A 22,606-nucleotide genomic window follows, 5' to 3' on the forward strand; every position below is an offset into this window, starting at 1 on the left:
TTCAGGTATGTCTTTTCATCGTTGCCGACGACCACAGCTGCATCGTCGGAACACTTGTTGATTGGTGTTTGGAGTTCAAAAGTAGCTACACGTGGAGAACATCAGGAGGCCCCAAAACGCAGCCCTGGGGTGCTCCGGAGTTGATGATGAGGGTGGAAGAGGTGGGTCTGTAGGGGGATTGGTTCTCCATCTTTAATCTTATCAAATCTATATATATTCTTTTGGGTTCATTTGATAGGAAATTGTAGAAATGGAAGGCTGGAGTTGAACCCGGGACGTTGTTGTTATGCACAGCTACCAGGCGCTCCTACCGCTATATTTTAAGCAGTTTAGCACAGTTATTGTCTATCAACTGTTTTATTTCGTCAGCTGAGATCCAAATAAAATCAAATACATTTCTCGTGGTGCTGATTTATCTCATTCTATGTTGATGATATTGATTTGTTTGTATATTGTCCGTGTGCGTCGTGTGAACGGGGCTTCATTGAGCAATCCTGTTGTTGTGTAATGACAACGAAACTTGAACCAGCGACCCTCAAGTCCATGTGTTCAGATTAATAAACAATGATTCATATTTTTAAAATAGGTGGAGAAATGATAAGACCTTACGACAGGGTCAGGCCAGCTGTTTCTCCCCGTTTCCAGTCCTTATGCTAAGCTAACCATACCATGATCTTGAGATTTTTTAAGTGGTTTCTGTTCACAAACAGGAAGCTAAAAGCTCATTTCAATCATAATATATAAATTGTTCAGATGTTGAGGAGGTTGAGGTCCTGAGAGAGAGTTTCTATCTCTGAACTGTGGTGAAACTCGTCAGTCATTAACTCTTCACAGGTCATGACCCGGCTGCTCTGAACAGGAGACACGACACTAAGTCAGACTAAAATATCTAAATATTAAGTTGATTACTTACATTAAGACCTTTTTTGTAACTTTCTGAAAATATGTTAAAATATGCAAATGAGAAATTATATATATTTCAAATATTCACATTTGGTGAACTTTGTAGAAATCTACAGACAAATATAATATAATAATAGACAAAGTAGTAAAAACAACCCCTGAATGTGTATTTTGGATGTTTTCTTTCCACTAGTCTGAATGAAGATCTCGTTAATGTGAAAGAACCAGTCAGGACAGCTCAAGGGTTAACTTTGTAATAAATGACAGTTTATTATAAAGATTACAATCTGTTGCGTTGCAGAGCTCATCGGTTGTCGTTTGTGTGCTCTTTAGTTTTTAGAAAAGGGAAGAAAAAAAAACTACAAGTACACACACGCCACTCACTCCAGAAGAAACTACAAACATACCTTAGAAAGAGGAAGCTAGAGAGGAGGAGGAAGGTAACCATCAAACCATTATAACCAGGTGAATATCAGGAGGAGGAAGGTTTCACACGCAGGTAAGAAAGCCAGGATTCTCAGCCAATCAGCAGGAAGCTGAGGCGTCACCATGGTAAACACTATTGAGATTGCAGTGGCGGCCATTTTGGCTCTTTGTTCCATCTTTTTCAGGTCGTTTCAGGACCGTAAACTTAGACTTGTGAAAACAAGCGAAACAAGAAAACCTATTTTTATACGATCACACTGAACCGCTGTTTCCTCTCCATCACTCAGGCTGTATTTGCTTTCTAATGGAAGGAAGTATTCCAACGATCTACTTAGTAAAACTAGCAGTACTACAGTATCAAAACACCCCATTACAAGTAAAAAGTCCTGCGTTCCAAATGTCCCTTAAAAGTGCAGAAGTATTAGCAAAAAAAAGTATTTTAAGTATCAAAGTAAAAGTACTCCGTATACAGTGAGGCTGCTGTCAATGACTACGTTTACATGCACAGACATTCTAGTTTTTGCCCTAATTTCAAAAATAATAAGCTGTTTACATGGCCAATGAAAACAAAGGCCAACCTTTGAGTACTTAAACGTCCCTCCTCTTCATAATGTTTCATAAGTAGTCAGAGTCATGTTCACACGTCCACAGAATGATCCTAGAACCTGAACAACATCAACATATCACACAAGTTTAATCAGACATCTACCTCCAGAACATCCAAAGAGAATATGATGTTTACATAACCGGTATCAAATTCACAATATCATATTCGTAATAATAGTGGAATATTAGTGTGCATGTAAACGTATTCACTGTTAGCTTATCTCTTATTGTTGATTAATATTACATATTAATATGTAAGCTAGGCGTTAATGTTGTCGTTGGTCGCGATGGAGCTAATTTGACTTTTTTACTACTTTATATACGTTTAGTTGTTGAATCTGTAGTGATGGATCATATTTCAAAAACTCATATGTTTTGTTTGTAAAATCTTGATCTTGTTCGTAACTGTAGCTCTTATATAAATGTAGTGGAGTAAAAAGTACAATATTTCTCAAGGAAAGTACCTCAACGTTGTACTTCATTAGAGTACTTGAGTAACTGTACTTAGTTACTTTTCTTAGACGATGCTGTTAGCATCAGCTAGCATACATTTAGCTTAAGTTAAACCAAGAGGTTGTGGAATACGAATAAGCTAAATAGGAACTTCAGAAGACGTCGAATCCGAACGACCTGTTTTCATTTTCAAGGCAGAACTTTTTAGGTAGAAATCAACGAGGAACTACTTTTCCCAGCGGAGGAACACCACTTGACTTCCCTTCAGCACCACGTCATCCGAAGAGACTATTAGCAGCAGGTTTAGCTGGTTTCTGATTGGCTGAGAAATCCTACAACGAGTGAATGAGCTCATGTTTCTGTTCAGGGTTAGGGGGACTTGAGGTCAGAGGTCAGAGGTCACATGACCTCTCCGTCGCTGATTTTCACTGTTTCACTGCAGAGAAAAAGGACAGCTCACTCTCTCATTGTGTACAGTAGACTATAGTCCATTATAATATATACTATACACTTTATATGTGATATTCACTCGGCGTAAACAGCTACGTTCTCTTTACCTGTCAGACCAAAACTGAGCAACTACCAAAAACATGTTTGAGGTGTAAAGTTTTCACTGGTTTTTATTGATGTGGCTACGTTAGCAGCTAAAGACATCAGGACGCCTTAAAGAGTAAAGTCTGAATTTACTTAAACTGACGATCTCGTCTACTTCTCTGTAATTTGTCGGATCTTTCAGGGTTAACAAACACATAATTTAGCAAAAAAGGCTAAACATGGCTGAACTTTTGCGATGTCAGAGGATTGTTTAATTTTAATGTAATTTTACCTCACAATCGTTAATATGAAGTATAAATTGATTGTCAAAGTAATAACTTTCAAGTCAGAGAAGATATAAAAGCTTTAAACCGCCTGTGACCCAACGACTGTCGGCCGCTTGCTCTAGGTTACGAAAGTAACTTGGGTTCTAAGAGACAACCATCTGAGGTCAGGATGCGGTCAGGGTTAGGCTCCGACTGCCAGGTTGTGAACTGTAATTAGGTACTAACCAACAAACAAAAGCTGAGTTTTAGGTGTTAATAACTTTTGTTGTACATAACTAAAATGTTAAAAAGCTTAACATACGTATAATCGATGAGGGATCGGAAAGGATTCTAAATCGTCTTGATGCGAATAGCTACGCTTGCAATGGACTAGAATAAATTGATAGTATGATGAAGTTACTGTCGACATAATTAATTAACTAATACAAGTTAATTTAGAGTTAGGTTACTCTTTAAAAATAAAAGTTAAACAGCTGGCGTGCGGCTGATTACAAAGGCTGAATATCACACAAAGCCTTAATAGACTACAGTCTACCAAAATATTACTGTATACATTTTATTGTCTACTATACTTTATATATTACACTATAGCTACATTATTCTACCATAATATATATTATACAGGCTATAAAGTCTACTGTAATGTGCTGTACATAGACTACACTTTCTATACCTCTGTGCTCTGCCGTGGGCAGGCAATACTTTTTCACATAAAAGGGCACCGTGAACTTGTACAACTTTGGGATTCATGATTGTGGTTTAGCTTGAATTCAGGTATTTCAGCTGGGAATAAAAAGCTAAATAAACGCAGTAGATTTGTTGTTGTGGAAACAGGCACTGGAACGTTGATTGTGTGGATTCAAGAGGTGAGACGGTAACTTTCAGGCAGGTTATTTAGTGAATTTATTATGTGAGCTTAAGAAGAGAGGGAGTTGTAGCAAATTAAATGATGATGATTAGCTCGTTATTAAAAGAGTGAAGAAATACACCTTCCAGTGACTTCAGAGATGTTATTTACGTGCTGTACCTTGTTTATTGTGCAGGTGTAATGAAATAAAAATGAGACATTGCGGGTTTAGCAGCAGTCTCAAATACCACGCTGCGAAAATACTCCACTACAAGTAAAAAGTCCTGCATTCAAAACCTTCCTGAAGTAAAAGTATGTAAGTATTATCAGCAAAAAAGGTAGTAAAGTATGAAAAGTATTCACTGCAATAAAATGGAGGTACGTGGTTTTCAGTAAACACGAAAAATGTAATCTGAAAAGTAACTAACTGGTAAATGGTACCTCAAGTATGTACCTAAGTACAGTACTTGAGTAAATGTACTTAGTTACATTCCACTACTGCTAGATAACAAGATTCAACATGTAAATGTGACAGCTCGGTCGTTGGAAGGTGCATGTTTTCCACTTTTGATAAAGCTAGGCTAGCAGTTTCCCCTTGCATCCAGTCTTTGTGCTAAGCTAGGCTAAAAGGACCTATAGATGGCAAAAAGAAGCAACTGTTTCTTTAAGAGTTGTGTCCACTAATTTTGTGCGGCCGGACCAGATTTCGCTGGATGTCATTTACTTGCATAATGTGGTGAAACGTTAGCGTGACAGAGTTTTAAGTATAAAGTGCGTCAGCTAGCAAGGCAGGCAGGCTAGCAATAGCATTCCAGAAACTGTAAATGGTACAGCTCGTGTAAAATGCTTGTTTCTTAGGGCTGGGCGATACGTCAAGACTTATTGTTGATGATTTCTTTTGTTGTTTTTTAAACATTTGAAGCTTCTATTAAACTATTAGTGTTTTCACACCCTCAAAGAAAAGAGAGACAAAATAGATTTTTGTAATTGTGGTTATATAAATGTAATTATGTTGCGTTAGATTGCTACGTTGATTGACCGGTGAAAATGTTTTTTAAAAGCTAAACGCCAACAAATATGGATTAAAAGCAGAACACTTCGTTGGATAGAAATACAGCCTTATGCGTAGTGATGCAGGTCTTTTTATAACTCCTCCTTAAATATCCTGCACATGAAGCCCTGCAGAATATAATGGGTCGATTGGCCCAGCCCTACTTTATTGTCATTAACTTCTATAATTGTTCTTTGACTCGCAGAAAAGCAGCATTTGTTCTTCTGATACTTGTAGTATTTCACTGTGCAGTCATATAAATGTGACTTACACCCAGACTATCTAATGTAACTTTTCGTGAAGCTTTGTAAGCCGGAATGAAAACGTCCTGCATTGTTCTTCATAGAAGTAAATGGGCAACATATTTAGGTGGGACAGCATTTTAACTTCACGTGAACGTACGATACACTGTAATCAGGCATCTTTTAAGGCCTGTTTTTAAACTCTGGGAAACTCTACATATGATCTGGAGGAAACTCCACGTATGGCAGGGAAGAAGTCCCCAATATGGCAGGGAGGAAACTCCATATATGGCCTGTTCCTGGCAAAGTCACCATTACTGCAGAATGGTTATGGCAGGTACAGCCACGCTTTAGATTAGTTAGGAATAATAGAGTTCAGAGGGAGTTAAGCTAAGAGTTGTATGTGTTAGTGTGAGGAAGGAATAGGAGGGGAAGGTATTTTCTGTACAGATGGCTTTAAACAGATAGCACCATGTACAGTAAGCCCTCGATAAGCAGGTTAGAAACCAGTAGGAGCTCTGCTGCAGCTCTCCCTGAAACACACAGCACAAAGTCACACTCATTGACAAATCATCATGAATATTCAAAAAACGTCACCGAAATGACCTCGAAATTCAACTCATTGTCAAATTATAAGGAACTCAAAATCATTTTCCAAACGATTATAAACTCTGTAAGTCATCACCACCACATTATTATTACTTGTTATTCATAAATTCTAAATGATCGGTGTTAAGATTATGAACTCAAAATAAAACACAAATTCTTCATGAGTGATATTTGGAAGAAAAAATAAAATAAGTCACAAGAAAAGACAGAGAAATATCCTCAGCTAATCTCCCCTGATGTTGTTAAGGTAGAGACTTCCAGTCGCTCGCTCATCGTCCAGCTCTGCTCGCATAACAAGTCCAGCTGAACTCGTCTGGGGAAGCAGAATGGCACGAGGAAAATAACCCGTCTCATTGTATTTATCAGTTTGTCAAATCAGCTCTTTGATCAATGACCCTTCACCTGTTCATGGCTCTGTGTCTCCGCTGTGACTAGCTTAGTAAGCTAACGTAATGCGGTGGATGTTATAAACTAGCTTTAATCAAAACTCTGGTATCTTCTGGTGATCCAGATCGGAATACAAAGAAAATAAACTTTATTTAGCGGCTGCGTTACAGAACTCTTTGAATTAAAAAGAAAAGTATTTTGCTAGCTAGCACAGAACGTTAGCAACGGCAGGTAAAATTTCAATTGATGTGAATGGACACGAATAACATTAGTGTGAAACACACTGAAAACATTACAGTTAGTTGATTAGTCAGCAAAAAAATGTGTTTAGCAACCACTTTAATAACTGATTGATTGTTGTCTTTGTTAGGCAAAAATGGCAAAAAATGGCAAAAAAATTGCAAGAAATTTGCTTTTATGATCGTACAATGAATATCTTTGGGTTTTGGACTGTTGATTGGGGTTCCTAAAGTTTCAAAAGTGAAACCGCTCCAAACATTTCTGTTTTCTTGAACATCAAAATGTACAAGAATGATGTTTGGACATACTCAGACCTTATCGCCTTATATTTGGGGTCGTACAAAATGGTATCATTCCTCTGGCTGGTTTTGGATAAAAAAAACATACTAATGAAAATGTTGTGCAATGTAGAGTGGCGTAAGAACATTGTTCTCCGGCCTGAATTGTCGCACTCTTAACTTAAATATTTCCGTCAATACCAGAATCTAATTTCTGTGTTGTGGAGGTCGATGCATTTGGTGGTAAAGTTCAATGTACTTGAACTTTGGCCTCAAAACCTTATGTAATATAAGCAGAGTGCATGCTGTTATGGCTCCTGCAGCTGATCATTCCATTGGAAACGATGGCCATGTTCTGTGCACTGTTTGACTTTGCACTTTTGGCAAGAAAGCTCTGCCAAAAACCTCACAGGATAACTCACTGGGGATCTGTTTACCTTAAAATAGAGACATTTCGTTGAGGGCTTTTACAGCATAAACACGAGGCACTAGACAGCTAACAGCGGTCAAACTAAATCTTGGAGATCTAAAATGACACCAAAGCGTTTTACTGGACACAGACATTGGTGCTACCGGTCCGTTTGGGTGGATCAAAGAGCTGATAAGCCAAAATGTCAGCAAGATAACTCAGAAGGCTGAGCTCCACGTTGGTAAAAAGGTCTAAAGATTCAGTCACTGCTAAGATATTCTAGTCAAAGAGATGGCCTAGTGTCTGACCAGAGGTCAGGGGTTATGAGGTCACAGTTCAGGATGTCTAGAGGTTAGTGGTCAGAGGTGAGGGGTCAAGTGGGACCATCCAGCAGCTGTCTGAGCGCCCTCTCGATGTTGATTCGGTGTCCCAGTCTGGTGACGCCTAGCTCCACGTAGTCCTCCTTGGTGAGAGCGGGGAGATGGGAGCCCTCGATCTCGTGCTCCTGGAAGCGCTGGCGGTGTTCGGCCAGGCCCACGCTCTCCAGCCAGTCGCCCACATCGTATTTATTCCACAAGTTGAGGGGCCGCTGCCTCCACGGCCGAAGGGCCAATAGGGGCCCGCTAAGGACGGGGGAGGGGCATGGAGAGGCATGGGGCGAGGGCGAGGGCGAACGGGACCTGGTCCGCGCGCTGGCGCTTCGCATCACGAACCGAACCTCCTTGGGTTCTGAGGGGAGGCTGAGACTGGACGACTTCAGGATGGTTAGACCGCGACCCGAGCTCAGATCTGGCCTTTCAGTGCAAGGGGCGGTGGAGGAGGCGTGCCCTATTGACCTATCAGATGGGGAGGGAGAGGGGGAGGGGCTACGACGGGTTACAGGGTAGCGGCTCCCCGGTCGGACTGTATAGCTGGCGCCGTATCCTCGCTGGGAGATAGTGTGGAGTTCACCAAGACTGGAGAACAACCTGCAACACAGTAAACAGTATATGAATGACATTGATATCACTTAGCACAGTTATCAGTTGATTAGTCGAAAGCTAACGTGTCACCAGCACATGTAGAGGACATGGAAACAAAATGTCAGAGCATTGTTTTTGTGTCCTAGCAAAGCTAACGTAACACAGTTTGGATGCTTTGCTCGCTATAGAACAAACCTGGAGAGGCAACAATGAAACCAATGACATGCTAACTCTTGGCCTTAGAAGTAACGCTGAGGTGCTGCAGGAGATGGTGTGCTTGTTAGTCGGCTATGTTAACATTAGAGCAGTTAAACAGGTGAAACATACATCTTGCGTTATTGCTCTTGCGTTTTTTGGACACTCTTACGATGGTCGTATGCATACCACATGTTGAGAAACTCAAAGCTTGACAGGCCTTGCTACGGATGCTGAGCTATAATCGGACAAGGGGGGGGGGGGGTTAAGCAAATGCCCAATTCCAAGGTTGTATTTAAAAGACGGATGGGACAGTAATTTCAGACATTTAGTAGTTAGTCATCTGCGAAGGTGCTTGTTAGTTAGCTGTTAGGAAACGGAAATCCTCCCGTAGCGATAACGAGAAATGTTTACCAGAGATAAAAACCTACGATTTACTGTCTTCATTGTCCACATCTCTGGAACAACACAAAACAGATTCTGTTACAACATGCGCACACATAGACAGTAGTACTCAGATCAGTAGTACTGCAGTATTTACAGAAAAAAGGCTGTTCGTAGTACCTGGCACCTCCTACTGGGGACCTCCGGCCCGGATCGAGGGGACTCGGCTCCTCCCCAAGAGAGTGACTGTCTTTGTTTAGCAGCTGTAGCCGATTAGCCAGATCTAGTCCGGACCCTGCCCTGCCGCTCAGCTCCAGTGCTGATGCCGACCGGCCGCTGAGATCCACGGCTGACGCCGACCCCTGACCTCCCAGTCCCACTGGACGTCCCCCTTCGTCCGGGCCGAAGCCCCGCCGCTCGTCGCGGTCGTCCCCGCCCCCCCACAGCTTCGACCTCCTCTGGAACAGATAGCGTGGCTGCCGTCCGCCGCCACTGGTGGGGGAGGAACAGAGTGGGGAGGAAGGGGAGGAGCCGGACGCGGCAGACGGGAGGAGCTCACTGTCCGATGACTGCTTCAGTAGTGGGTCACGGAGTGCAGAGCGGCCCCGACCTATAGGTGAACGAAGGCGAGGCTTAAAACCAGATGGGGAGGTGACGGGGGAGGAGGGGGAAGGGTGAGTAGCCGGAGGGGAGGAGGGGGAAGAAGGATCAGAAGGGGATGCCAAGGTAATGGAGGGAGGGAGTGAGCTGGGGGAGGAGCTGTCGTGGAGTCGTTCGTCACTTCCTTCCTCCTCCTCGCCTTGTCTACTCAGGGATTCAGTACCACTCTCTCCTCCCCCTCCCTCCCCACCTCGCCGTGGCAACAGGGTGAGGGAGGATGGGGGAGGAAGAGCAGGAGGACTGGCGAAGGCAGCGGGTGGAGTTACCAGGCCAATTCTGCGAAGCTCCTCCCTAGTTTCCTCATCACTGGACGACAATAACGCTGGTGGGAGTGTAACTGTGTAAGCCCCGCCCTCCTCCTCTGAGCTGCCCACTGTGAGGCTTCTCCGCCTGTCAATCAGAGCAGGGTGACTCTCATTGGCCAGCGATGGCAAGGGGGTGGGTCTCCAGCGCTCAGGGGAGGGGCCGGCGGGTGATGTCACTCCTCCCTCGGTTTCTGGACGCTCCACCTGTCCGTCAGGGAACAAGGGCGGGGTTATGCGTTTATGCCTCAGCTCAGGGCTGGTCTGGGGAGTGGTGCGCTTGGTTCGTTGCTCGGGGCTCGTCTGAGGGGTGGTGCGTTTGGACCGTGGCTCGGGGCTACTCTGCGGGGTGGTGATAGGGGTTCGCTTGTGTCTGCCCTCGGGGCTGGCAGCCGGGGTCAGTATGGGTGTAGTGGAGGCAGATATGTGTTTTAGTCTCGGCTCTGGGCTCGGCGTGCGGGCTGTGAGCGCTCGTTCGCGTGCAGCAAGCGCCAGGGCGAGTGGAGATGAGGGGTCTGAGGAAAGAAGAGAAAATTAAAGGTGGGAAGTTTTAGGACAGATGAATTTTCATGCTTCATTATATTGTTGGAGTCGCAGATTCCCTTCTATTTTGCGGAGTACCTCAAGGCTCTGTGGTAGGTCTTCCTCTATTTTGTGGAGAACCTGGAGGCTCTGTCCTAGGTTCCCTACTGTTTTGCAGAGTGCCTCAAGGCTCTGTCTTAGGTCGTCCTTTATTTTAAGTTAAGTCATTTCATATCTCGATAACAATATATATATCATGATATCGATAAATAGTCTATACGAAACAACCACATGGTTTTGTATCCTCTTATACGAATCAATCTTCTAATCTTATACAATATGATTAAATTGAAAGACGATAAATTATCAAATTTAATTCTTGCCCAGCCCACTTCTTATTTGTATCTACAAGCTTGATTATTGTCACTTCACACAATGAATCCAGACTCCACAGCTAGAGACTGACCCAGAGGTTTCCCTGTCAACGGGTGGAGGAAGGTGTGAGGCGTCGGAGAGGGCGACAGGACCGGAGCCGGCGGTGGAAGCTCGCCGAGGTCGTCCATCGAATGGCTCAGAGTCAGGAGGGGCGGCACCTGGTTCTCTGACCCGGCTCCCTCCACAGACAGGAAGAGAGACGACCTGCGACCCTGAACACGAGAGCGCTCCGAAAGAACCTGCTGCTGGTAAAGCTCAGCCCGACTCGGGCTGCAGTGTCCTCCGTCTACTCTCAACAAATCGAGATCTTTGAGTCCTAGAAGAAGAAGAAAAAACAGGAAGTTAGACTGGTTGGAGTGACATTAGGAGTCCTGTGCAGGTAACGGGACAGTTTGAGATGACAAAAATGTGTTTTGTAAATAAATAATTATTAAAGAAAGAATCATTTAATTTGAGTAGACAAGAATCTGTTTAATAAATGCTACTTATTTGAATTTGTATTGGGAGGTAATTTGCTAACTTGATAATTGCAAAGAGTTTATTTGGGTCACTGATTTACTCACTAGCATTAACCACACTAGCATCCTGGCTATTGCTAGTAGCTAAGACAACGTATACTTTGCGTGCAGATTTCAAGTAAGCTCAAACTAACTAACTTGAGTAATATGAGAAATACCAGGATCACAATGACTAGACTTTTAGACGTTGAATGTCCACGTTATCAATGAAGCTTCGAAGTATTTGGAACAGCTCTAAATGTTTTTGCACAAAACTTCTCAACGTGCATCAAGAAGCAGACACAAATATAACTTATATAAAAAGCAGAAAGACAACAGTGAGACGGATCCTGACCCTGCTCCTCCACAGGAAGTTGTTTTAACAAAGGCGACTTCCTCCTCTGGGGCTTGGAGGGCGGAGCCTGCTGTCCCACATTAGCGTACGGGTTTTCTATTGGTCGTCCCCGGCGGCGCGACAGCGGCGAGTGACCGAGGGCGGGGCTTGTGCTGTGGAGAGACAGCGTGGAGGTGTGCGTGGCGGTGTGCAGCGTGAGCGCGGCTGCGGCGGCGTGTGCGTCAGCTTGCAGCTGCGGCGGCGTGTCCTGCAGGATGATCATCGACCTCGCCTTCCTCTGCCGCTCGGCGTGGGCGTGGCTCCTCGTCGGCGAATCGCATAGCTCCTGGAGCCTCGGCTCCGCCCCCGGCTTGAAGCTGGAGCGGGTGAGCCCCTCCCCTCTGGCTGGGGGAGGAGGCGGGAGGAAGGAGGGAGGAGGGCCGGAGTCTAGGAGGAAGAGCGAGGAGGTGGAGGAGGAGGCGGAGGGAGGAGGAGGCGGAGCCATCTGAGGAGGAGGAGGGATGAAGCTGTCCGTCAGCGAGGAGCTCCGTGGAAACCGACTTTCATTGATCAGAGACGAGATCCTGTCGTCCTCAGGTGTGCCTGTGAGCATGGAGACGTTTCAGTGAAGGTGCCCGAACAAAAAAACATCACAAAATTAAAAAACATTTTACTTAAAATAAATTACAAAATGAACAAATCTCTTCACAAATCAACTTACTGCTTAAGCGCTAATTATTATACTGTATATGTATTGTTTTTGTATGAATAATATATAAATAGTATTTGATACTTAAGTACATTTTTGAATGCAGGACTTTAACTTGTAACATAGTGTTTTTGTGGTATCACTACTTTGACTACTTCCTGCACTGTGTATAATGATATTTATCTATATAAAATACTGTGTGTGTGTGTGTGTGTGTGTGTGTGTGTGTCTCACCAAAGCTCTTGGTTCTGGACATCCCTCGAGGTAAAGCCATGGTGCTTTTCTGTGGAGCTGAAGGAGGCACGAGACCCTGACGCTCAAACAGCGACTGCAGACGCAAACACAGACAAACATTTAGTCCAAAAGACTAAATCCCTTCATTCATCTGTGAACTGTTGTCCTTAAACAAAGCTGTGAGTGTTTCAACCAAAGAATTATCATGTTCTTTATGTTAATATTTTGAAGCATAAATAGAGAAATAATTGAAATAAATTGGATAAAAGCCGGAAAAAATAACAAAAATGTTGCTTTAAAATGTTTCTGGAACCCTCGGGTTTATCTTGCGACCCCTTGTAGGGAAACACTGAGGGACGTGACTATACACCGGACTAAACTACGTTTTAACCCCTTTAATGCAGAAATAAAGTCTCTTCATCTTATTACACAATGTGTAGATACAGTATCTATGTTTGAATATTACTATTTTTGCTGAATTTAGATGTTTTTTAGAGTGTTGATGGAGCTGCTACAGTGTTAGCATAGCCTAGCACTGATCGATCCCAGACTTCATTCAGAAAACAAGCATTTTAAAAGTTGCTCACTTGTCGTCTTGCGGACAGACGTGACAAAACTTGACTTCAGACTTTTTACATATCGGCGTCGTGATGAAGCTTTTTTCTGCATCCTTTTGATCAGCAAAGTCACTTTATTTGGGGTTCATTCAGCATTCGGACGATGTTTATGACCGTTTATGACGTTGTAGCATCGCTAGTCTTACGTTAATCTCAGCCTGTGTGATCCGGCGGCTCGTTGGTCTCTGTTTCACCGTCGCCGCTCTGAAGTCGTCCGACGGTCGAGCCCTGAGAACTACTTCCTGTTGACCACCGGCCAACATCTCATCCAGTTTGTCTGGAGCGAAGAGACGAGAGGAAACACACAAAAACAAGATAAACTAAAATAATGAAACACAGACTCATGACATCACAACCACGACAACATGACATCACTACATGACATCATAACATGAGTCACCAGGGCCGTAGACAGGATTTTAGAAATATTGAGTTATTTTTAAAATAGCAGATGGGAAGTAAAAGTGTTGTATTAGTACTATTACTGTAACAGAATATGTATACAGTGTGCTAATAGTACTTTTACTTGTAATAGAATATTTTTAGTACTTTTACTTAACTTAAGGATCTAAATACTTCCTCCACCACTGGTGAGGACATGTGTCAGCTACGGCCCTGACTGTAACATCACTGACACATGACATCACTGACACATGACATCACTGACACATGATACCATCAGGCCAAGGTTATCGTCACTGCAGCTTTACATCAGAACAACAAATAAAAGCCACAAAAACAAACCACTACGACATCATCAGACTCAGTGACTCACCGAATCGTCTCCTCCTGGCTGCAGACAGAACAAAGGTCAACAACACACACTCCTACAGTTTGACTTAACTCTCTCTGTGTGTGTGTGTGTGTGTGTGTGTGTGTGTGTGTGTGTTTGTTTGTTTTACCTATGTCCTCCAGGTCAGCGGTCATTGACTTGGATCGGAGTGTCAATGAGGTGCTGGGGGCTCGTTTTGGAGGGGGCGGAGCTACAAGACAAGAACCAACCACAAGATCAAGTTAGTGAGAACAAACAAAGTTCAGCCTGGTGTCAACAAACGGTGAACGAAAAACACGCCAGTTTAAAGAACGGGTCAATTTCAGTAACTTAAGACTTTCACCCAGGAAACCGCTGTTCATGTCCCGCATGAAACCAAAAGAGTTATTTACATTTTATATATTGAGAAAACCGACTAAATTCGGTATTTTTAAAACTAGACATACAAGAGATTTAAATTCAAACTAACCTGTGATGCACATCTCTAAATGTAAAACTAGAAACACAATGTTAAGGTTTGATTTCACATCAATGTAACCAAATAAAGAAAGAGCCGAATGGATTAGATTTAAATGAATAAAACACCTTTCTTCCGGATCAGGTTGGTCTCAGATTTCCTGGAAACAGATACGACCTTCATGAGCAGGCGACTTCCTCCCTGTCGGATCAGAGAGACAACCTGCCGGTGACCCACCTTCACCACGTCAGCGCCGTTCACCTGGACGACACACACACAGGTGAGTCACAGAGCCTTTGATGTTTGATGCCACACGTGAGAGGACGGGCGATGTACCTCTATGAGGAAGTCTCCGGTCCGTAGCCCCGCCCTCCAGGCCACGCCCCCCTGGTCCACAGACTCCAGGTACTGCAAGGCGGGGAATGCCGGGGTGGGGGCGAACTCCTCGATGGGGGTCTCGGCTTGAAGAAAGAGGCAGAAAAAAAGAGACGATATGTTTTTATACAACAACTGACTAGTCCTCATTCAGGACTGTGTGTCCAAGTTGAGGTTTCTTTAAAGGTTCCACATTGTCGTCTTTTTTATAATAAACCATGTCTCAGTGTAACATAAATACTGTAAAAGTATCAAAACCAGGCGGCAACCGCCGCACAATGTGAAACCAGTGCTTCATGTGTTAAAGCTGCATTCTCTCTAGTGTCCACCAGGGGGCGACTCCTCTGGTTGTATAGAAGTCTATGAGAAAATGACTCTACTTCTCTCTTGATTTATTACCTCAGTAAACATTGTAAACATGAGTTTATGGTCTCAATCTCTAGTTTCAAGTCTTCTTCAATACAGCATGATGTTCATTGAGTACATTATGGTCCATTTAGAGTCAAACAGACCATAAAGCAGGGGATGCTTTAGGGCGGGGCTACACGGTGATTGACAGGTCTCTAGCAGAGACGTATACGGCGTCTCTACGTCACTCCTCCTCAGTCCAGATATGGTCACTTCCTGTTCACTGGTTGCAAAAAAAACAAGATGGCGACAGGGCTCCATAATCCAAGATGGCGACGGCGAAATCGCTAAACTCAAAGCTTCAAAACGGCAGACCACAAACCAACAACGCCACTATGACTACGTCTACTTCTTAAATACAGTCTATGATCAAAACGCACAATCCATGGAGGAAATACACCCGTATTCAGAAACTGTGCCTGGAGCCAGTCTTTGGTTTGTCCCTTCTGGGCTACTGTAGAAACATGGCGGCTTCGTGAAGAGGATCCGCTCCGTATCAGGAGATAAACGACTCGTTTGAAGGTAACAAAAACACAACTATTTGTATTTTCAGGCGATTTTTACACAAATGAAAACATATTTATTATATTATATTTAATTTCTGCCAATGGATCCCTTAAATGTTACTCACTGTTTCTTCAAGTAAGATTTTCAATGCAGGACTTTTACCTGTAACAGAATATCTTTTACATTGTTTTGCTGCTTTTACTTCAGTAATTAAAGTTAATCTGAGTACTTCTTCCATTGCTACATGATAGGATGGGGGTTGTAGTCTTTCAAGGATAAGACTCAGTGGACTCTGTAGTTATTATGAAACGACACAGCGAGGAGTTTATAAAGCTCACCGGTCTTCCTCTGAAGACTTTGCTCTGTTTTAAATATCTTTCTCTTTTCTTTCCTCAACACCTCCGAACACCCACCGCTCCTCCATCATCCTCCTGTTTCTACCTTTAGCTCCTCGGAGGACGAAGCCGAATCCCTCGCTCTCTCTCTTCTGCAGCACGGCCGTCTTCTCCTCGATCACATAGTCACTAACCGACAAATAAATAAGTCAAATCTCAGGTTTATTGGTAAGTTTAGATTCAAAAGTAAATTCAAGAATTCTAAATAAACTGTGCAGAGAGTTAGAAAGCTTAAGACAGTTCCAGGGTTTACATTGGTTTACGTTACAGTTCCATTCTAGAATAGAAATATATACAAACAGAGAGAAATAGAAATAAGTATGGAAACAAATATGTGCATCATACTACTTCACTTGTTTACATTTTTGCGTCATATTCTGTGTAAAATCTTTACATACTTGACCGATAAAGCTGATTCAGATTAAACATTATATTTGTAGTGGGTACCATGTATTCTGTGTAGTATAAACAGAAGTTTTACTAACATCATGTAGCTCATGAATATCATTGATATCTGTAAAAAAACTATTATTTAACTATTCTTTTTAGTTACTAATTATGATATTTAAAGCAGCGTTCTCAACTGATATTTCGTCTGCATTTTATTTTATTACATATGTGTGTGTTGTCAGTTTAAGCCAATAAATGAACCACCGAACGAACCAGCAGAGTAATGACGGTGTATCACCTGTAGGAGGTGTAGTTGTCATAGGACCCCACAGTGTAATGTCTGAACAGTCTCTTAGTGCGGTCCTCCCTCGTCTCTGAAACATATAAATCATAAGGTACAGTGTATATATATATAGAATAGGATTCACCAACATCTCATCTGTTTCATATATTGAATGTTACACCCAGCCATAAACATCATTATTATTGTTGTTATTTACCCGTTCGTGAGTCGTATTGTCTCATCTGGACTTCCTCAACACAGTCGGCAGGAAACCAACCAGTTCTTCCTTTAACACTTCCTTCCCAGAATCCTCCTTCACCGATAGACAGAACTGTAGATCCACAACACACAGTATTAAAGTATTACTACTGCAGATATACACCAAAGTACTACCGTCTTCACTGTACACACGGAGCTACAGTCTGACCTTTCACCCTCTCTCCTCGGTGCAGCTGGATCTCTCCGGGCCCCTGGGGGACGTGGGACCGGGTGGCGATGAAGGTGCGTCCCGGTACGGCGCTGTACAGCCTCCTCTTCCTCATCTGGGGGGTCGGTGGAGGGGAGGAGGGGGGGCTGGCCTCCACATGGCCTCCACCGCTCGGGCTGCAGACAGACAGGTCAGGCAGTAGTGTTACCAACTACGCCAACACTGAAACTGTTGTCAACTATAAAAACATGGCAGTCAGATTTATACAGTAAAGCCAGGTGAAGATTCACCAAACAACTACTAACAATACTGTTTCCAACTGCAATTGTAATTTGAAGCAATGAAAGCTGTTGCATCTATACCAGTAGTGAGGAAAACTGATACTGATTTCAGCTACACCAGTATTGGTGCAAACTACACCAATGCCTTAACGACACCAGTGCTAATGCTAATTACAGCGGTATCGATGCTACCCACACTAGCAAACTACAACAGTACCGGTGTCAACTTCACCAGTACTAGTGCCAACTACAGCGGTATTGATGCTAGCTACACTGGCCAACAACAACAGTACTAATGTCAATAGTACTGACGCTAACTACACCAGTACTAACATTAACTAGAACAGTACTGATGATAACTACACTGATACATTCACTAACTACACCAGTACTAATGCAAACTACAGCGTTATTGACGCTAACGACACTAGCCAACAACAACACTATTAATGTCAATAGTACTAATGCCAACTACACCAACACGGATGTCAACTACACTAACGCCTTCACTAACTACACCATGACTAAGGTCAACTACACCAGTTATAGTGCTAACTACACCAATACTGATGATGACTACTAATTACAGCGATAGAAACTACGATGACTTGTGTGTAAAAACAGTGTGTAAATATATACTTTGCCTGTGTCTGTATAAGTGTTGACATGTGTACCTGAGTCGCCGCGTGTGTCGTCGTAGCGAATGTGTGTGCGTGTCGTGGTGCGTTTCCAGGCTTTGGAGGGAGGGGCCAGGAGAGGAGGCGGGGCTTTCCAGAACGTTGTCACTAGCTGAGCGAATCAGAGAGCGTGGAGAAGACAGACCATTTCCTGCCAATGACCTGGTCATGCCGGCTCTGCGGCGCTTTGTGTAGGATGGAGTTTCTCTGAAGGGAACTACTTGGGCACATGTAAACATATACACACAAACACACACACACACACAGACATACACAGTTAACTTTACCAGCTACTGTAACGTGTGTGCTTACACACACAATTTAAATGTGTTTACACTCTCAGCCAACTCACCAACATCAGAGGTTTTGTGGATTTTTATGATTTCTGCAAGATCGAAGTTCCCAGCAATTATTCCCACCTACACACACACACACACACACACACACACACACACACACACACACACACACACACACACACACACACACACACACACACACACACACACACACACACACACACACACACACACACAGAGAGTTCAGGCATGTTATAACAGCGGAATCAGACTTTGGACTCAAACTAAAAATGTTAAATAAAATGTCTGACTTCCTGTCTGTGGCCCTCAGCTTCAAGCTCAAGGCAGGATGGTTTTTGTATTTGTTTTACCTGGAAGGCAGTCTGGTTGTTGTAGTTTTTGATGTCCTTATTTGCTCCTCTGAACAGCAACACTCTGGCACAACTGTCCTGCAAAACCAGCAGCAATTATTTAATTATCTTCAAAATAAACATGTAAATAACAACACATTACCTGCAGAACGACAATACAAAGGATGAAAACTAGATACTTTTTGTGATTAACGCGGTTGAAAACTCGAGTGTTTGTCGTGTATTACCTGGTTGTAGAGAGCACAGAGGTGCAGCGCGGTGTTTCCCGATGCATTCTGGGAACTCATGTCGGCGCCGTAGAACAGCAGGTGCTCCAAGTGCTGCACGTTACCATAGCGACATGCCTGAGCTCACACACACACACACAATCATAATTGTTTAGGGAAAGTAATTTAACTGATTGTGTATTTTCGTGCAAGAGTGTGTGTGTGTGTGTGAGTGAGTGTGTGTGTGTGTGTGTGAGTGTGTGTGTGTGTGTATGCGAATGTGTGTGAGTGTGAGTGTGTGTGTGTCTGTGTGTGTGTGTGTCACCTGGTGGATTTCCTGCCAGCCGTTCTCATCAGTCATCCCTGAACCCAAAATACACCAAATTAATAAACAATAAAAGCAGTCACACAGTAATGTTTTAAAGGGCTGCAGACACACACACACACACACAACAGCAGCTGGGTTTGACTCCTGTGAGCCACCGTACCGATGGTGGCGTGGTCCTGCAGCAGTAGCTCGCAGCAGTAGGGGGCGCCGCCCACCATGGCGGAGTGATAGAGAGGAGTCAGACCTCTGCTGTCCTTGTAGTCCGGAGACGCTCCGAGGTCCAGCAGAGTCTGAGGACCAGAACAGGACAACAGCACTGATTCATTTAATCTTATTGTAGCAATTAATGGAGACCTGGAGTGCAATAAAGTACAGTACTTGAGTAACTATACTTCTTACATTGTACCACTGCCTTTGGGACAACTACATTGAACATTTCCCATAATGCAGCAGTGATTGTTGCGTTCTTACACTGAGAGAAGCGCTGTTCCTGCAGAGGACGGCCCGATGCAGAGCGGTGATACCGTCTCTGGTCCTGAAGTCCAGGTGGGCTCCTCCACTGCGGAGGACTTTGATTAAGTCCCCGCTCTCCTCCAGCTGGACCGCCAGAGTCAGAGGACACTCTGAGACACAAAGAGACACCGAAACAAAACCAGTTATTACTGTTACCGAAAGTAACTACAGCGCGGCCACGTCTTCACTGTTGTTTCTGGGAATGTGGAGGTTTAATCACATGAGGAGGAGTTTTAAATGTCTTTTTTTAGGTTTAAAGATTTTAAACCACATTTAAATCATCTTCCGGTGTCCCCCATGGGACCTTATGTCGGAAAGAATATGTACAGTAATAGTTTGTCGATTTACAAGATCATGTTGCACGTCAAGAAAGTCTCATTTTGTCGTTGCAAAGATTAATTCAATGAACTGAACCTCTCGTCTCGCACAACGAACGTCACCAAACACCAATTTGGGCGTTAGCTTGGCTTGCTAGCTAGCTAGCTAACGTAGCTATTTTCCAACGGTATCTTATGCGATGTGTTTTTATCAAGCGACTCTTTTCATCACCTGGGAAGAGAAAGAACGATCGTAGCTTCAGAGAGAAACGTCACGTACGCTACTTTTGTATGTCGTCTAAATAATTATGTATTTCCTTCTTACACTTCAGCAGTTTTACAACAAAATGCAACTTTCTTACGTGGAAAATTATCTTTTACATTGACAAATATCATATGTGTAATTTATGGCACAATCGAAACAGGATCAAAATAATGATTTGTCTCTAGCCTTTGACGACTGTACAATATTTGTAAATCTATTTTATGAATGCTGGTTAAAGAGCTGGTGGACACGATCTGAATCAAGGTAACAACAGAAAACAGACGTAGCACCGATGCTAACGGCTAACATATTTATAACTGGATAAGACGACAAACAAGAGGATTTAGCAGAATCATCTGTGTGAATCTTTAAGTGGTACTTTGTGTGTATAAGTACTCACCCCCGGTGTCCGAGTCATGGAAGTTGGGGTCCAGGCCCTTTTCCAACCATTTGGAAACCTTCTCCACATTCTTCTGGTGAACATGTTCCATAAAACGCTTCAGGTTTGCCTGAAAAACAAGATTTAAATTATTATCTAAAGAAAAAAACTGTACAAAATCAACATTTTGTCTATAAGTTCCCTTGAAGGTGAGTGTGTACCTTGGTGTGCAGCTTTGCCAGCTGCTTATCGTCCACGTAGGTCTGGGTGTAAATTCTCCGCTTATAACGGAACTGTAAAACAAAAGGTGAAAGGTTTCGGCTAGTTCCTACAAACTCAAAAGATGCTTACACAAATATACGAGTGTACAAACAGTCAGCAGGACAACGACACGCTCTGTCAACTCGTGTGAGATCTGAAGTGTTTTTGTAATATAAATGTATGTTTTAGAGTGGACTTTTATTGTGACCAGGCGGCAACCTCCGGTTCTGCCGAGTGAAGCCAAAGCTTCATGTGTTAAAGCTGCATTCTCTCTAGTGTCCACCAGGGGGCGACTCCTCTGGTTGTATAGAAGTCTATGAGAAAATGACTACTTCTCTCTTGATTTATTACTTCAGTAAACATTGTAAACATGAGTTTAGCCCTGTAGTCCCGCCCTAAAGCAGGGTATGCTTTAGGGCGGGACTACACAGTGATTGACAGGTCTCTACCAGAGACGTATACGACGTCTCTACGTCACTCCTCCTCAGTCCAGATATGGTCACTTCCTGTTCACTGGTTGAGAAAACAATATGGCGACGGCCGTAATCCAAGACGGCGATAGCGAAATCGCAGAACTCGAGGCTTTAAAACATCAGACGACAAACCAATGAGTGACGTCACCAAGACTACGTCCACTTCTTTTATACAGTCTGTGATTGTGACCTGTGTAATAAGCAAAAAGTGATCACTGATATGAATTTTAACAAATCCGTGACCAAAGTCTGAGAGGAACAAGTCTTTTGTGTGCAGTGAAAAAGTCTTAAAATTTTCAGTTCAACTCGTGAAACATAGTTAAAAGCGCTGCGTTGATATCTTTGTTCGTATCTACCAACAAGTATTGTGTGAGTATCAAAGTCTGAGACATCTTCTTCCTCCGTGCCACAGAGCTCCATTGTTGCACAAAGACTATTAAAAACAGCATGATTGTCTCACTGCCCGTCGAGACTGCAAAGTGTGTCAGACGTGTTTTTCATTTGCACGTCTCAGATGCGCTCTCATTGTGATCTATGGAGACGTCTGCCTCCGCTCTGTGCCGAGGCAGACGTCTCAGCTCCGTCAGGCGTAACACACAGTCTGTATATAAGAAGTGGACGTAGTCATGATGATGTCACTCGTTTGTGGACTGATGTTGTGAAGCCTTGAGTTCAGCATTTTGGCCGTCGCCATCTTGTTTTTTTGCAACCAGCGAACAGGAAGTGACCATATCTGGACTGAGGAGGAGTGACGTAGAGACGCCGTCTACGTCTCTGGTAGAGACCTGTCAATCACTGTAAGCCCCGCCCTAAAGCATCCCCTGCTTTATGGTCTGTTTGACTCTAAATGGACCATAATGTACTTAATGAACACCATGCTGTATTGAAGAAGACTTGAAACTAGAGATTGAGACCATAAACTCATGTTTACAATGTTTACTGAGGTAATAAATCAAGAGAGAAGTAGAGTCATTTTCTCATAGACTTCTATACAACCAGAGGAGTCGCCCCCTGGTGGACATTAGAGAGAATGTAGCTTTAACACATAAAGCGTTGTATTCACTTTAAAGAACCGGAGGTTAGCCGTTAGCTGTTAGCG

The 22,606-nt window shown here is 43.3% G+C and overlaps 1 protein-coding gene across 4 annotated transcripts in view; it reads right to left on the reverse strand.

Moving 5' to 3' along the window:
* Nucleotides 1-1,148: 1,148 nt before the first annotated feature.
* The window catches only part of shank3b (SH3 and multiple ankyrin repeat domains 3b), a 32,576-nt gene continuing 11,118 nt past the window's right edge, over nt 1,149-22,606 (reverse strand). The window contains exons 4-26 of one of the 4 annotated variants that reach the window (XM_076111634.1): nt 20,995-21,066; nt 20,795-20,903; nt 19,771-19,922; nt 19,460-19,589; nt 19,297-19,334; nt 18,993-19,109; nt 18,766-18,843; nt 18,448-18,514; nt 18,093-18,312; nt 17,138-17,313; nt 16,928-17,041; nt 16,726-16,801; nt 16,084-16,166; nt 14,689-14,813; nt 14,481-14,613; nt 14,026-14,106; nt 13,270-13,400; nt 12,507-12,600; nt 11,585-12,166; nt 10,764-11,048; nt 8,994-10,290; nt 8,861-8,887; nt 1,149-8,240 (exon numbers count right to left, since the gene is read on the reverse strand). In XM_076111634.1, coding sequence (XP_075967749.1) covers nt 7,646-8,240; nt 8,861-8,887; nt 8,994-10,290; nt 10,764-11,048; nt 11,585-12,166; nt 12,507-12,600; nt 13,270-13,400; nt 14,026-14,106; nt 14,481-14,613; nt 14,689-14,813; nt 16,084-16,166; nt 16,726-16,801; nt 16,928-17,041; nt 17,138-17,313; nt 18,093-18,312; nt 18,448-18,514; nt 18,766-18,843; nt 18,993-19,109; nt 19,297-19,334; nt 19,460-19,589; nt 19,771-19,922; nt 20,795-20,903; nt 20,995-21,066 — 4,782 coding nt within the window. In that variant the 3' untranslated portion in view covers nt 1,149-7,645. Of the gene's footprint in view, nt 8,241-8,843; nt 8,888-8,993; nt 10,291-10,763; nt 11,049-11,584; nt 12,167-12,506; nt 12,601-13,269; nt 13,401-14,025; nt 14,107-14,480; nt 14,614-14,688; nt 14,814-16,083; nt 16,167-16,725; nt 16,802-16,927; nt 17,042-17,137; nt 17,314-18,092; nt 18,316-18,447; nt 18,515-18,765; nt 18,844-18,992; nt 19,110-19,296; nt 19,335-19,459; nt 19,590-19,770; nt 19,923-20,794; nt 20,904-20,994; nt 21,067-22,606 lie in introns of all 4 variants that reach the window. The other 3 variants (XM_076111633.1, XM_076111638.1, XM_076111635.1) reach the window with 3 other exon arrangements.

The sequence above is a fragment of the Anarhichas minor genome, unplaced genomic scaffold, assembly GCF_050575085.1.
Source record: "Anarhichas minor isolate MPS153535 unplaced genomic scaffold, ASM5057508v1 ptg000045l, whole genome shotgun sequence".
Classification (NCBI taxonomy): Eukaryota; Metazoa; Chordata; class Actinopteri; order Perciformes; family Anarhichadidae; genus Anarhichas; species Anarhichas minor.